Source organism: Cebidichthys violaceus, unplaced genomic scaffold (genome assembly GCF_023349555.1).
Source record: "Cebidichthys violaceus isolate CVI_PGR_0920_01 unplaced genomic scaffold, fCebVio1.0.p SCAF_70, whole genome shotgun sequence".
NCBI lineage: Eukaryota > Metazoa > Chordata > Actinopteri > Perciformes > Stichaeidae > Cebidichthys > Cebidichthys violaceus.
This window is the reverse complement of record NW_027176928.1, coordinates 197,083-214,234: the sequence shown is the minus strand read 5'-3', so window position 1 is coordinate 214,234 and position 17,152 is coordinate 197,083. Positions and strand designations below refer to the sequence as shown.

Here is a 17,152-nt window from a genome sequence, read left to right as displayed (position 1 = left end):
TGACTTCAGTTAGCTGATGATAACGACCAGGGATGTGATCACACCCAGCAGCTTTACTCGTATTCAGTTTTTCTCACATCTACTCTGGGTACTGACAGTGGCCGGTCCTCTGGAGGCGGGACACATTTGACACATGCGCTCACCTCTCCATTCATCCATGCTTTCTGGTTGGTAAACTATGTTATCGTCTTTATGATCACCACATTGTCAGCACATTTTCTGATATGATTGTATATTCCTCAGGATAGATGTAGTTCTCGTGGGCGGTGAACCCTGAATATAGGTCATTCTGTACATTCAAAACAGTCCTGTAGAGGAGCTGTAGCTTCCTGATGGTTTGGCCCGTTTACTCAGCTGGGTGTAAGAAGCCAGCAAAAGCAGGGAAATATTTGTGTAAAGGATTGTGAAGTTCCGTGTTTTTTGTTGCCTAAATCTAAGTGTACATTGTCCCCGTGGTGCAGACACATAGTCTTAACACTTTAAGTGCTATCTCCGCTGTTAAGAGGTTGTGGTCATTTCAAGTATTTCTGTGAGATAACGTTGGGCTATATCCATGGCACCTTAATGAATGGGCTTACCCAGCAGTGGAAATAATGTTTTTTAAAAGGCTAAATTTCCAACAACAATGGTTTGAAGCAGAATATTTGGCTAAATGTTGTGAATTTTGGAAATGATAACTATCTTTATGGAGTAAATGTTGGTCTTTTGGACCTAAACATGCACTGCAGTGACTTGAAAAGTTTGGATTACACAAGTAGGAAACAATTCTGGGGAGGGTGCTGAATTAATGTTGCCGTGCCAATTGTGAAGGGAGGGAAGGGCCTCCAAAAGCTGCTGTTGCCAGAGGGCCTCAAGTAATACTAAGGTGCTACTGGCTAAATTGTTTCCTGCTAGCTGGCTGTTGTTGTTTTTCAGTCCTACTGGCTGGTTAGTTTTATGGTGGTGTTGTTGAATCGGTGCAAACAAACATGAATCTCTCTCTCTCTCTCTCTCTCTCTCTCTCTCTCTCTCTCTCTCTCTGTCTTGCTAGCTCACACGCTTGCTGAGCAGACTGCCTAAGTGCATGCTGGGACCTCAGACATCAAAGGTAGCCTATAAGCGTGAGAGGCAGTTCTTGTGCGTACTGTAAAAAAATTGAATCCTGCCGGCAGCACTGTTCTTATAGTAGCACCTAATAAGATATGAAAGCCAATTCAATCTGTTCCATTTGTAAAAAAAAACAAAAAAGACAAAAGGCATGTTTCCCACTCAACGCATGAGACTGAATCGATGCTTGTAGTAGAAGATTAACTGTGTTTATTTACAAACTCAGAACTGTACTCGCAGCATTGATTCACACTGCTTCACACATCCACTTGGAAGGAATTAAGAGAAGACAATTAATTTTAAAAAAACACTTGAAATAGAATGCTGTAGTGTGTGTGTGTGTGTAGTGTGTGTGTGTGGCCTCAGTGCTGAAACACAGCAGATGTTCTAAGAAGACATGTCCAAAAAAAAAAAAAACCCAGCAGCATCGGCACAGAGTTAGGACCTACCTGAGCGAGCGGCATCTCTCCTCATCGCCTCGTAGTCGTGCCAGTCTGTCCGCCGCACACCATCGAGTCCCACCTGAGCGACCTTCCTCATCTGGTTCAAGCCCTGCAAGAGCAGGCAGAAGAAGCACAAAGCATTTAGGCCTCCATCATTGTAGCTGGTCGCGTTTCTAAAAATATATATACGAACCACAAAAATGTTTGCACAAAAGCTCTCCATCACATTATCTAGAAATGAAAGAGGTTTCCTTGAAAGACCGAGAAGTGGGTCTGTAAAACATGAAGTGATTTCTGTTGGTCGTGAACAAGGAAGAAAGAAAAGTGTTGTCTTTGATATGAAACTGTGAACAAATACAGGAAGATATCTTGTGCTTCTAAATAATACAAATGTGATGCATAGGAATCTATATAATCTATTCAAAAATGGAATAAACCCACTTTATGTCTACTTAATTTTCCTCCAAAATCTGTACGAGTTCTGTTTTTCCTCCCTAAAGTGTGCTTCTGACAGCTGGCGGTTTACACAAAGGGTGGGGAAAAAAAAAAAAAAAATCTCTTTCTATTTGTTATGACACCTAGAAAATGACATTCAGTTTCACTGCTGTGACACATATGCACAGACACACAGACACACACACACACACACACATGCAGTACACACCCTCATCACCAACGCTATTATTCTCTCCTCAGCATTCAAATTCAATACAGCCATTTAAGAAATTGTCTCTGCTTTGGAAATTACTTTCTGAGACTCTGAGGATATTATAGGATCACAGCACAATGATAAATCAATTAGTTCCATGGGAGGATGCAATTAGTAAATGTTGTTAATGCAAACGACACGACTGACTGCACGGAATGCTATTAACCAGGCTGTTAGCTGATGCCACAGCACAGGAAAAACAAACCGCAATGGGCGTAATAGGAGGGTTTGTTCGGGAGTGAAATGTGCCGACAGCAGCTGCTACAGAGGTATCCAAGGTGGCAGATACTGTTTAAAACATGATTACAACTCATACTATGTTCTCACCTTAACAGTATACTGTTATTTGTGATTTAAATGAAATCTAAATAACATTTTCTATGAGCAGAGAATTAAAAAAATGTCTTAAAAACAGCAAGAACACGCCACAAAACTGGTCCGAAAACATGCAGACAGCTGTGTTTGAGCGGTTTGACGGACAGTTTTGTCTTCGAAAACGCAGCGCAGCAACACAAACAGACAATTAAGTTTAACTGTGGAAAATCGGGATCTCGATTGTTCAGCGCCACCTTCTTTCAAGAAAAATGAAGAGCTAATTATTGTGATTGGTGGTGTTAGCGATGCGTTGCGTTCCGATTGATTTGTATGAGGAGGTCATTGGACTGGAACGGCCACCGCTCCTCTTCTGCAGGAAGAAGACCGAGTGATTCCGTGTGATCTGAGTCTGCGAGACGAAACATTTTTGCAGTAACGTACCTCACCTGAGTGACAAAAAATGTGAGTCTGAGGTTGACATCATTTCCTGTTTCTGTTTTAGCCGTTTAGTCTTTTCATTACAAAGTAAAATCTCTGTATAATTCGTCCTTCCTCTCTTTTTTGCTTCATATTTCCTCTTGTTCCTCTTCCTCACATGTCCTTGTATGAGGTCCATTGTGTCACACCAGGACCCGACATGAAGCGAGTGTCCATCTGTGTGTTTCCTACTGCTGCAGCAGATGTTGAGGACTTTGCAGAGAACAAACAAAAAGGGGAATCTAACTTCCAGAAAAGCTGACTTAATCGCTCAACACCAATATAATAATAATAATAAACAGGAAATTAAACAGGACACCACACTAACCCTGCATTACAATAACAAAATAACAGCCAAAAACGTCAGGCTAAACATACAAAAATCAACCAATTTTTTCAAAAGATACAAGCAAGCACTGCAGGAGGCCTGAACCATCATTGCTCTTCCGTCTCTCAGAGACCTCTCAGAGACCTCACGAAACAAAACCCCCAGGGTTGCCTGACCCTTTCTCGTCCACTCCAACACTTAAAAAAAAAAAAAAAAAAAAAAAAAATCCAATTCAACTGGCGAGGCAGGTGGGGTAGGATTGCAAATAAAGGAGTGAATCTCCACTGCTGTGGGAACTGTATGATGTCGTATCAAGCACATCACCGCCTCGTAAAAGCTGGTGTAAATGGCATTCGCATTGTACAAAAAGGAAAAAAAAAAAGAAAAAAAACAGAACAAGCGAACGCATTCATCGTTATTCTGCTCGGTGCGTTCCCGCCTCTGCCTACCTGCTGTGCGCTCTGCCGATGCCTTCCTAATGGCCATCATCACAGGGACGAGGCGTCACGCTGCCGCAAACACATTTCTACCGCACGACACTTTTCGCCTCCATCAATATTCACGGTGTGTAGCGTGAACTGGCTAATAGGGCGTGACAGGAGCGACGACAAAAAAAAAAAAAAAACCATGCAGCCAATGTTTTATCTCCATCAACTATTCAATCATTAATTACAAAGCACTGTGTCAGATAAGGGGCACGCTGCGATGGAATTCGTTCTCTATCAAGCGAAACGTTCAGGTTGAACGCAGCGAGGGGGGAGAGAGAGGATGACAGCGAGGGAGGGTGTGGGTGGCCAATTTCACCTGAGTGATCACTAATTAACTTTCACGTAGCCTCTTAATGGTCTGCTCATCTATTCATCGAATGTTTGCTGCTTTCAAAGTATCTGTCCCTGGGTTGGGATAAACATGAGTTACAATATATATATTTATATATATATATATATATATATATATATTTATTTTCACAATGCAGTAGATTATTGACTAAAACCATCCTCCACACAATGATAGCTTCGAACTAGAAAGGTGACGACAGTAGAGTGCAGATCTACCACCGCTGCATTGGGTGATTGAACGACTACAACCCGCAATTAGATAATGCCCGTCCAGAAAAGCAAGTCGCTGACTCAGCAGTGTGTGTTCGTAGTTCCGTTAGCTGTTAAGCCAAACTCATTGTCGAAAACAGTTTTTCCCCACGATGGGTCACCGCAACCAGGAGAGGTCCCTGATCATGAGCCGTAACCATGGACTGTATATAAGAAGTGGACGTAGTCATCGTGACGTTTTTTTCAACCACTGAACAAAAATGACCATATTTGGAATGCGGAGGAGTGACGTAGTGACGCCGTAAGCCCCGCCCTAAAGCATACCCTGCTTTATGGTCTATTTGTCTCTCAACAGGACCATCATACTGCACTGAAGAAGACGTGAAAGGAGCGTTTGAGACCACAAAGTCATGCTTACAATGTTTACTGAGGTAACAAATCAAGTGAGAAGTAGAGTCATTTTCTCATAGACTATGACTTATTTTTTTGCAATCAGAGGAGTTACCCTCTGCTGGTCAGTAGAGAGAATGCAGGTTTTCAGAGACTTCCGCATTCAAGCTTCACTTGTTAGAACCGTAGGTTGCCTCCCAAAAAATATGATGCAGTTTGCTTCAGCAGAATGCAAGATTAGCCTTGGACAGACGCACAGGTGCACACTCACTCACACAGACACCGATTACATGATCCTCCTGGTGGAGATAAAAATGTTGAAGACGGCAGTTTTTAACAATTGTAAAACTGTTGTTAGACCAAAAGGTATCGTACAAAATAGTTTGGCACAGTAACAAGGAAATCTCTAATTTTGAAAAGTTATTTGTTGCTGCTACATCATCAGCACATGGGATCCAGACAGCTAATACTGTGTCAAAACTTACAAAGACTTTTGAGTAGTAAATCGGGTAAAACTACGTATGTGTCATTCTACAATGGAAAGCTAAAACTAAGGTGGGCGGGGCTAAGTGGTCATTCAACTGCAGTTGTTTGAGGAAAATGAAAGATGATGCACCCTTTTGAACTTTTTTCTGCTTTTGTCGAACTTTTTTTTTTTTTTTTTTTTTTATCCTTCATCGTTCTACATTACTTCCTATTCTTGACATATCTGGCAACTACTTTGTGTCATCTCTCAGTGGCTCCTGAAAAGGCCTCACACGTCGCACCTCACCAGACTTGAAAAGGTCTTCAACACCTCAAAAGCCCATGAAAGGCGCGCCACAATGAATGGAAATGCCATGCTAACCTCTGAGGCGTTACCCTTTTTTTTTTTTCTGAAAAGAGTGACCTCCTCGTGCTCTGCGGCGGCGGCTTTATTCTTCACTGGATGTACAGTATTACGGCACAAGGGAGAACCTTTTCTCCTGAGATATAAATGACAGCAAAGTCAGACGAAGAATGCCAGTGACGTCTCACTTGTACCTTCTAAACTTTCTAATAAAGCAGAGTGGAAAACTTTGCCAATAAAGAGAATGTCGGGTTTTTATTACATATGGTGGTTGCTGTCAGCCTCCAAACGCTTTGCTTTTTCTCTGTTAGAAAACACCCTGATACGGATTTTCCGAATAAATCAGAAATAGGGGTATTGTTTGTGTTGCTCTCGTTCCATATCGCTATGTATTTCACGCTGCTGTGTTCTATTACTGCCTCGAGAAGCATTCCCGAGAGGATAGCTGAACTGCCAAGTCAACACTTAACAATTCATTAAGACGAGAATGTGTCTTGACAGAAGACTGTACAAATGTCTCTCTTTATTTGTTGTTGTTTACAGTAGAAGCTACTGCCGGCTGTGTCTCTAGACAATTGTCCAGAAAATGTGAGCTTTGCTTTATTTGTATTTTTTTTGTCCCACTAATGGTAAGGATTTAAGAATAGTCAGTCGTAGTTTTCATTTAGTTATTGCCCATTTGTGTTCATCTTTCTCAGCCCTCATGGAGTTCAAGTTGCCGTTCGTTGCCGCCTACCTTAAGGCAGTGATGTAACTTCACGTTAGTGGGAATTTTAACACCGTTCCACAACAATTAAAAATGAAAACGGCAATGTTTTGTTTTTGTATATTTTGATTGAATACCAGCCTCGAAAAGGTGTTCGTTATCTCAAGCAGCCACTTTTAAACAGACGGCGCTTCGCTCGTCTTCAGCGGCTTCCAGGTCTGCTGTGCTGAACAAAGACGAGGCGTAAACAAGGAGAGATTGAGGACTACTGTTGGACTTCCTTTGTTTGGCGTCGAGGAAAAGCTGGTATTACCAGCAGAGCAGTAAGTCTGATAAGAACAGAGCTGCCCATTTGTTCTCTGAGAGGGATGAATCCGACCACCTTGGGTCAATACTTCCCTTTTCTGTTTCCTCTCCCAGAGCCGACAGAAGCTCCGGGTGAGGAGAGGAAGCTTTTCTGTTCTTTCTCCCCTCCCCCCTCCCCTTCCTGTTCTGTCAGATCACAAACAGATCCGCCTCGACCCCCAGAGACACAATTACCTGTCTTCTCTATTCCACCTCACCCTCTGCTCTTCCTTCTCCACCTTCAGCCACTTCACAGGCGAGTCAAGCTGCGCTGGAGGCTCACAAATTCCCCCGTTACCTCTTCTAAGAACATGAAACTTCTGCATGTACTAACTGACCTACTCCTGCTTCAGTTCGACGAGAGGCCAGGCTAGAGGGAGATGAATAAGTCCTTTCACAAGTCACAACACCGGCTAAAAAAGAGCAACGTTATCCTCCGACCTCTAAAATGCAGATAAGGTGTTTGGGTTTTTAGCCCTGTTTTGATACCCATGCAAATGTCTCTTTAGACCTACGCTGCCTGTGCTGTCAGAGCAAGACATTAGTCTGAGGGCGGCAGGACCTCCAGGCGGAGGACCCTGCAGCGAGGCACTCCAAACCCTCTCAAAGAGAAGGCCACAGCACAGTCCGTTGTCTCCCGAAAGAAGTCATTATCCAGAGTCCTGCTGAGCATGGAGAGAGCAGGAAGAAGACCAGCGAGATGCCAGACTCACGGAGTCGTCCCCCCACCCCCCCCCGGCGGTCTTAAGACAGTCTGCTCAGATATTGATGGATTGTGATGTGAACACTGGTCTTACAAAATGCTTTGATCACCTGCACAGGGAAATGTAGGCTCTCGCTCCTGAATCAAAGTGAAGATCAAGTGAAGGATAAAGAGAAGGACACAAGAACACGGGACTCTGCAAACGGGCGTGTTCACACAAGACTTTTTAAAAAGGTGCTGCACTCGAAGAAAAGACGAAAAGTAACATTTTCCTGAAAACGTCACATCAAGCACCTTTTTCTCAGCCCGTCAGACTTCCTTTTGTGTTGTTGTTTGTTGTTTTAAATGACTATATCTACATTTTCTATTCAAACACTACATTCTGCTTGGTATTTGTTCACTAAAAAAAAACATTTGTAGCTGGTGACTGGTAAACAGCCTGAGCTACAGTAAGATATTTACACAGTCTGCTTTTATTGTGAAAGGTAAGAATGGTAGGCGTGGATCTGATGTTCTCTTCCTTTGTAATTTAAAAAAGTCCATTCAGCGCAACATGATTGGCTGATACCTTTATTAACTGAAAAATAGTCACGTATATATATATATATATATCTATATATATATGTATATATATATATATATATGTATATATATATATATATATATATGTATATATATATATATATATATGTATATATATATATATATATATACATATATATATATATATATATATATATATATATATATATATATATATATATATATATATATATATATATATATATATATATATATATATATATATATTTATTTCCCCCCCCCAATAGTTAGATGAGGGTGACCGTGGCTAAGTGGAGAGCAGGGCCGCCTTTCAATCAGAGGGTCGGCGGTTCGATCCCTGGCTCCTGCTCCACTAGTTTCATGTCAATGTGTCCTTGAGCAAGACACTTAACCCCAGAATGTCTCCCGTAGCTGCGTCTACGGTGTGTAGATAGATACTGAATTGTAAGTCGCTTTGGATAAAAGCGTCTGCTAAATGACCGTAATGTAATATATATGTATACATATATATTGATGTGCGTACAAACAAACCCCCTCAGTGTGTAAAGGTCTAAATACATAAATAATTTGTACAATTTGTACATTTGCCTTGAGCAATACAAGATGTATGATGATTTAATCATCTTAGATTTAATGAAAAGTAGGCAGCCAGGTTCCAACATATTGTGGAAAGAATGGAGGCTGTGCAGCTCTCTGCTTGTTTTCAGCTTGCAGCCTTGTAATTGTACATATCTGTGTGTGCATGCACACATAGTAAACAAACAGCTACAGAAACAGAAGACAGGACACCCTGAGAGGTACACACTAACCGAACAGATACACACTTGAGTTGTGTGCATCCACAAACACAAAGAAAGGACCAGAGGGTAAACCGTACAACTGTACACAAACACCTCCAGCTAAAAGCAGCCCCGCTATCAGCCGACTACAGGCTCCTCCAAACAGCTTAAAGGATATTAATAACAACTGTTGGCGGATTCAGCCGGGGAAACTTGCAAATATCTGAATTTTAAGTTTTTTAAGTATGTACAATAGGGCTGACCTGGCCGATCAAACTCGATGCTGCAGGAGTTTCTGTTCCCAAGGTTCTCTGTGGAACTGAAGATAAGTCTGCCAACCATATATTGTTTCAGTTGCAATTTGTTGAGTTGAATTGTTTATGTGAACAGTTTTTCATTGGGACTACTTTCTACCAAATAAGTAGTCCCTATACGAAAACTGCTGAGAGGAGATATCTGTGGATTATTCAGAGAAGTGGTGTCGCATATCGCGTCGGGTATTGATAACCGAGATATCGATAAAAATATATTAATGATACACTTATATTGTGTAAATAATCTAGCACCTCTTAAATCATTTTACATATACAGTTACCTCCCTACACTCTGATTTTGAGCGTAATTCACTTGCTCACTTTTTTTTCTTTCTATAGATACTGTGAAAATATTGTTAATGTGAATTCTTTTGGCTGTGATAACCTTGTCGTGAAAATCTGACATTGTGCCAAACCTAATTCAGAGTGACCGGGATGATGTTTTTCTTTCTTTCTTTTTTTTTTTTAGGTAATTAATACTCTAAAGGGGGACACACAAAATAAAATGTCCCTCTTTTGTAACGGGATGACGGCAGCTGTTTCTCACTGATGCATATTTCAAAACCTTGGCACATGACAATGAAAACAGCTGCGTGTGACACTGCTAAGTAAGAACACATTTTAAATTTGGATGAACGCTGGAGGGGAAAAAAAAAAGAAAAAAAAGCATTTAAACGTCCCTTGCACAAACTTGCCAACAAAGGGACACAAAAAAAAAACAAACACATTGTGGGCTTTAACCGTGGTGCGATGGACCCGCTGTGGGGTTCAGTGGTAATTTACAGCTGTGTTGGTCGCTGCCTCCGCTGGCTCCAGTCCAAACACATCTCAGCCGTTCAAATAAGCTCCTTATTATCATGTCTGAGGAAGAGGGAGGCGGGGGAATAACCGCAGAAATACAGAACGGTGGCCATTAAGTGCTGAGCCGGCGGTGTTGCCGGGCTCAAAGAGCAGCTCTCCGTCCCCCGTTTTTTTCAAGCCGGAGGCGAAGGCGAGGTTGGCAGTTTAGCGAACAGGAGTGAACACAGGAATGAAGCTTCTTCCAATGTTTTCAGTGCAAAAAAAAAAAACGAGTTTACAGTTGTTAAACGTTTAACTGAAGACTAAAGCTGTTTGCTTCATGTCTAAAACAGAGATGGTCGGCGAGCCGTTTCGTGGTTTTGTCATGAAGACTTGCTTGACCTCCCGTTAAGCAGTGCAGCCGTGCTCTTTGTTCACACGGCAGAGTCTGCGGCGCGGGAGTTGACATTGGAATTCGTTGAGTTGAATTGTTTATGTGAACAGTTTTTCATTGGGACTACTTTCTACCAAAGAAGTAGTCCCTATATACGAAAACTGCTGAGAGGAGATATCTGTGGATTATTCAGAGAAGTGGTGTCGCATATCGCGTCCGGTATTGACAACCGAGATATCGATAAAAATATATTAATGATACACTTATTGTGTAAATAATCTAGCACCTCTTAAATCATTTTACATATACAGTTACCTCCCTACACTCTTGATTTTGAGTGTAATTCTGATTTTGAGTGTAATTCACTTGCTGTAGCGACGAAGGCCACCACAAAACTGTGTGTTCTCCCTCAGCGTCACGTCTTTAGAGCGATATATACGAACGAAGCGATCCGAGACAGGCGGCCATTGGCTCTTCATCAACTTGTCTCCGCTTGCCGCTTTGTGCGCTTGGGCTCCGTTTCGACCTGAGGGGGGGGGGGCTACTAAGGGACAGATGTGACTTCGCCTGACGCTCTAACGTACAACTCCCCATGTAGAGCTAACTTACTCTGCTCTTGCTGAGCCGGTGGAGCCTCCCTCCCTCTACCACGGTGACGAATGCTCGGTTTGGTTAAGAGGCACGGATAAATTGGTTTAACACACGGAGCTGTCAGTGCGCCGCTGAAAGGCATTCAGCCACGCTGCTGAGTACACTGCAGGGGAAGTTAGCCCAAGATTCAATTAATTTAAAAAAAGAAAAAAAAAAAACCCAGAAACCAGCTTTTTGCTTCTTCCCTTAACCTCGTTTCACAATAACATTTTGGAAAAAATCGAACATTTGCTATTTAATACTGAGATAGAAACTAGAGTGCTGCTTCTTGGCTCTGTTTGGACTGAAACATTCAACCATTCCACGCTTCCGGCAAAGCAACGTAACCGCCAACAGTTTGTGTTCGACATGCTCCACAATGAGCGCTTTTCATTCGGCTAATTATCCCCCCCCCCCCCCCCCCCATCCTCGCTCCTTGGTCCCCGCAAATCAATTGAGGTCCACTATCGTCGCGGAATCCAATGGAGATCTCACAGGAGAGATGAGGAACGAGGAGGGAGGAGGCTTCGGACGGGCGACACCCCCTTCAAAGTGAATCAGTTCAGTGATTGGTGCGATGTGACGGGAATACCGCTGACTCTTCCAAAACAGTGGAATAGATCTATAATCACCGCTGGATCGGCAGACGGTAGTTCATTATTTCTACACGTTTTAGGTTCAGTGCAGATGCTGCGCAACATGATTAATTGCAGTCTCCTCCACGTGACGCCGGATGCCTCTCGTTGAGGAAACGCCCCCCCCCCCCCCGTTAGGCGGAGTTAAGACCGGAGGAAGAGACTGTAGGAATTAGGGAGCGACGTCAAGGGAGCCACGTTAGGAAAGCACCCATTTTCAACATGCAGAGAGAAATGAAAGCAATGTCAATGTGGAAGAATTCCCCTAGTTGTATCCAGCCACACAGATAGTTTTGCCTTTGTTATTTGCAGAGTTTGAGATATCAGACAAAAAAAATTCGTCTGCAACCTCCTGGAAGCCCTCTTGTGTCCCTTTTTTTTTTACTTCCGGATAATCCACAGAACACATTTCTGCAGCCAGTATAGTTCCAATGGAAACTGGTCACGGCGAGTTGCCGCTGCACTTTCAATCTCCACATAGCAGCTTTGTGTCAGGCAGTCACGCTCTCTCTCTCTCTCTCTCTCTCTCTCTCTCTCTCTCTCTCTCTCTCTCTCTCTCTCTCTCTCTCTCTCTCTCTCTCAACCACTGCTGCTGCTACAGCACCCTGAAAGGAATACTCCACCAAACATGTATCTTTTCATCACCGCTGGCATCAAAGTGACTCCGAAAAGTCTAAAATCGGTGCTTTTCGCAGAGGTCAGCGTCTGCTGTCAAAACAATCGTTGCTTCCTCTTCGAATACGTGTTCCCAAGATGCATTTCTGGCCCGAGCTCCAGAGGAACGACGAGACGACGTACGCAACGATGACGTCGGGATAAACCAATACGTTTCCGGAGACGCTGAGTGTATTTGCGTCACGGGTCAAAAACCGGTTTAAGCTGCCAGGAGCGGCGCGACCGCGTGTTTTGCCGTCGGGGTCCGTCGTACCTGCTGTGAATCCGAGCCGACTTGCTGCTGTAGTTTCCCTTGAAGGAAGCAAGGAAGAATCACAAAACGGCAAAATCCTCGAACTAGAACGCTCCAGGGCAAAAACGGCCGAAAACTAGCTGTGAAGAAAGTGCGACCAAATAAAGGAGCATGCAGCTGGAGGGGGGGGGGGGGGGGGGGGGGGGAGGCCGTCTTCTCCTCCTCCTCGCTGGTTAAATAACTCTTTAAAACAAAAACAAAAAAACAATAGGTTTGAAATGTAGTTCATTTATATTCTATCTTATCGAATACATCAGTGGGGGGGGATTGCGTATGAATGGGACCGCAGCTCATTCTGTTTTGTATTTAATCCGCTCTGCTCTTATTCCGATGGTTTAAGCGCCGTGTCGTCTACAAGTGGAGCTGACAGAAGCCGACAAAGGGGAAGGAAATATCCGCTACAGATGTCTCTAACAAGACTTATGTGTGTGTGTGTGTGTGGGGGGGGGGGGGAGGCTGAATGGGATAAGGGTATTGATTTTGATCTACTTCAGTGAAGCCATACCAGCCCACAGGGGAGCACTCAAACACAGAACACAAACACACACACACACACACACACACACACACACACACATTGTTCCTTCCCTTTTTCTTCACCCTCATTTGTCCTTTTCTTCCATTTGTCTTTTGCTATTAAGTTTGCCAAAGAAGATGAATGCTTGCAGCCAGCTTCCAGCAGTGTAAAAGAGGTTCTGCGTTATATTAAAACCTGAAATAAGACGAATGTTAGCGCTGCCTGATGTGCGTCTGGCAGCCTGCTTCCCCTTGCTTCTCACACAATGCTTGCCAGAAAAGCAGCCGGGACCCACATGACGCTGGAATAACGGCACAATTAACGTCAGAGTTAAACCGGCTTCCTGCCTCAACAACAACTCCAATATGTCTTAGAGCCACAAAAGTTCATATACAAGCATCAAACTAATTATATCAGGTCATTATGATCATGTTCTACTCACCAGCCATCTGCACAGCCATCGTAATGAGGTAGAGGCAACACAAAGTCGTCAACAGGCAACGCAACCCTGAGTGACGAGACTGATTTTAAACCAACTATCAAGTCTTATATTTTTTTTTTTTCAGATCTGATGCCATAAGTGGACGATTGTCACAAATTAACGCTTATAAAAAAAACAAGCTTTTATCCAACGCTCTGTACAATGTGGCCCCTCTGATTCACCCCTCAGCACCATCGCACACCGGTGACAGCGAGCCACCCTGTGTGAGGCGCTGCCGTCTGCTCCTGGGAGCAGCATGGGGGTTCAGCCTCTGGCCCCGAGGACACTTCAAAACCCCCCCCCCCCCCCCATGTGGAGAAGAGGAGCCGGGGATCAAACGGCGAACGCTGTGATTAGCGGAAGAGGAGCTCATACCTCTAACTGACTAACTGTCTGACTCACCTCGTCTCCTGCGCACTTCTGCTGGTTCATAACAACAGCGGCAACAAAGAGCGGCATTACCGCTTCAAATACTGACATGACCGTGATCGCACGCTATCCATTAAACGTCTAAAAAAAAAAAAAAAAAAAACCACTGAGGAAACCAAATGGAACCACTCAGGAATAATACCAGGTTCAAATGTTTTTCACTTTCTTTCTTTTTTTCAGTCGACAACTGGGAAGCTTTGGGAGTCATCGTGAACCATAATGAACATGAATATGATCTCATTCTCTCAGAGTAGTTAGCCTGAAACACAACTCCGAAAAAGGAAGATATATAATATGATTAGCCTCTATGTTGTTGAATTCCGGAAGGACATTAAAAGGCAATCTATGTTAAATGTTCTCTCAGGATGATCTCAAAATTACATTTGATATCGCAAAGCACCTGAGAATTACAGTTGAACTGCATTGCATTGAGTCTTTACAATACGCGGATAAGTGACTGAGGACTATCTTAATGGAAAGTTACATAAAAAAAATCTAATTGAGAGGCTGAAACAAAAACACACCAAGAAGTATTTCTGATTTATCTCAGCATCAGTGAGGGACAAACAAACGTGTTACACCCAAATTGAGTCATGAATCATACTCCTGTGACTGTTTCTTGTTATTCTTGATCTTCCATATTAATCCTTCACATTCATCAATAGCGCAAATAGCCAGTGGCAAGCTTTAGATGTGTCCCCCCCCAACGGCAAGAGCTAAAAAAAAAAGGGACCAGATGTCAAAAGGGCAGCGACGTCAATTAAAACGCGATCACTCAGAAATGCAGCCTCTAAATGCAGTACATCCACGTTGCAGCGAATCACCCCGTCTTGAGCAGACATCAATAATACCAAGAAGTGACTTCACAGGAGACGAGCCTAAACCTGGAGCCAGTCCTAAGCCTCTATCGCTGCCTTCAGGGTTCTGCTGGAAATCTCAAAACGACTGCTTTTAATTCAGCTCAGAATTACACCACACGCTTATTAAAGCAATGCAACCCATTGGACATCCCCGTGTGTTGTGAGAAGCACCTCTTGCCTCCTCGCGCGAAGTCCTGGCGCTCTCCGTGGTGCTGAAGCTAAGCGGTTCAAGTGCGTTGAAGTGTCCAAAGCGCTCTCCGCGGTGCTGACTCCGCACCGCAAATACAGTCGGTCAAACTCAACCTTACGGGCATTCTGTGCCGCTCTGAGCTCATTTCTGTTGTAAATTACAGCCGCTTCCACCAGTGTGTTCTTTGGTTCAGTTCTGTTCGAGTCCTAAGCAAGGTTCCTTGAATTTAGTAGAAAACGAGGAGACGATGGAAAGGCAAACACCGGGTACTTGTTGTTGGGTTTTCTATCAAGACTCCCCAGTTTGAGAAACAAAATATAAGAATGATTCGAACGGAAAGCCACTAACCTGTATCCGGAGGATGCCGCCCGGACCGTCCACCGCGCCGGGCGAGTTGTCGAACACTCGGTCCCTGTACAGAGACCACAGCCCGACGTTGGGGAGGAAAAGGAGAGCCGCTATGAGCAGCCCGGCGAACTGCAGCAGCCTCTTCTCCTTCCGCCTCATCTCTCTCTCCGGGAGAAAGAAAGCGCGCGTGAAGAAGAAGCGGCAGCGGCGGCGGCGGCGGCGGCGGCGGCGGGAAAACAAGCGAGTCCCGACTGCCCTGGCTTTCCAAGCGGAGACAACTTTCACTCTGACTGACTGGAGGGGACGGACTGCTTTTCAAGCTACTTGAAAAACCCCAACGGACGCAACGTCCTGTCGTGACTTTCACAATAAAACCCCGAGTTGCTTATTCAAAAAATAAATAAACAGGAAGAAAGACACGTTAGGTTCACTGTGAAAACAGCGCCTGTGGTAAATGTAAAATACCAGGAAATGTGAGTATTAAAAAAAGACATTAACAATTCTGACATTGCTAATGAAATGTCAAACATATATAAATGCTTCACCCGGCTTTATCTTAAATAAGGTGCCAGAAGTATCAAAAAGCTAGAATACCTAAATCTATGCAGAGAATACATATATAAATATAAAATGTCTCAGACAGTTTTTGTTCTTTGCATTCACAATGTCACAATAAAGTTATACATGAAGAAATCAAATGAATTTCAGTAGTATAGTATTGAAGTATTCAGTATTCAATTGCCTGTATGCAAAGCAAATAGTCTTGGTAATTATACACAATCTCCTGTAATATTGATAAGAAGCAGATAAGATAGGTCAGATGAAACCTAAACGAAGTTGATGAAATATAAGAAAGACGCTATTCAATATCAGATCAAAGAGGCATAGAAAAAATGCATATAAATATTGACGTTGTGCACAGCTATGCTTTGTCAAAAGTTAGTTAAAAGTTACATCATCTACCCACCACATGTTAGTTAAAGTTTTGAACGAATCAAATCTGTAGTACAGACAGAAAAAAAGCTTAATTCCTGTAGACTTCTGGAAGTTATTTATGTACAAGTACATTATAAAAAACATACACTATACTAGGCTGCTTGTGAGCCACACATCTATGACCAACATGTCTATTTCAACCCAAAGCCCAGTACGTTGATGTATGTTCTGTTCTTCTTGCCACTCCTCTCTTGCAAATGACATGCATTAATGCTTTTGTTTTGAAGTGTAAATTACCTAACTTCCTGTGTTTTTCTGATTCGCTCTACCAAACTTGATCCAGTTCATAATTTTGAAAGAAGACTTGGAGGGATTAATCAGCAGGTCAAACCTTTGACAAACTTCTAGTAATGTAGTGCTTGAGACTGAACAAAAGGAGATAAATGAAAGACAGCAACTGGCTTAAAGTGAATGACGTCAAGCGGTACTTTTTTTTTTGATAAACGCAAAATGAATCGTCTGTAAAGAATTTATCTTTTTTATGATTATGCTAAAACCAACACATTCTCACTCCCAACCAGTCCAATAGCTAGTTCAGCGGACCTACAGTTCAAACTAGGATGCTCTATGTAGTGTCCTTTCAAAATAAAGTTCTGTCTTCACAGGAAGTTAGATTTAGGCAACACAACCACTTAGTTAAGGTTAGGAAAAGAGCACGGTTGACATTAATTTGTGTGATCAACTCAAGTGGCTAACGAGTCATGTGACTACAGAGCGACTCACGTCAGTCACGTGACTAACACGCGACTAACGAGTCATGTGACTACAGAGCGACTCACGTCAGTCACGTGACTAACACGCGACTAACGAGTCATGTGACTACAGAGCGACTCACGTCAGTCACGTGACTAACACGCGACTAACGAGTCATGTGACTACAGAGCGACT

General features: G+C 43.1%; 1 protein-coding gene across 3 annotated transcripts in view; it reads right to left on the bottom strand.

Annotated features, from left to right (window-relative positions):
• galnt10 (polypeptide N-acetylgalactosaminyltransferase 10) overlaps positions 1 to 15,521 on the bottom strand; it is a 272,477-nt gene extending 256,956 nt beyond the window's left edge. For all 3 annotated transcript variants that reach the window (XR_011105377.1, XM_068736568.1, XM_068736569.1), the window contains exons 1-2: positions 15,269 to 15,521; positions 1,536 to 1,638 (exon numbers count right to left, since the gene is read on the bottom strand). Coding sequence is in view for 2 of the 3 variants with exons in the window: in XM_068736568.1 (XP_068592669.1) it covers positions 1,536 to 1,638; positions 15,269 to 15,427 (262 nt within the window). In the remaining variant the exon portion in view is untranslated. The remainder of the gene's footprint in view (positions 1 to 1,535; positions 1,639 to 15,268) is intronic.
• Between the last annotated feature and the right edge of the window lie 1,631 nt (positions 15,522 to 17,152).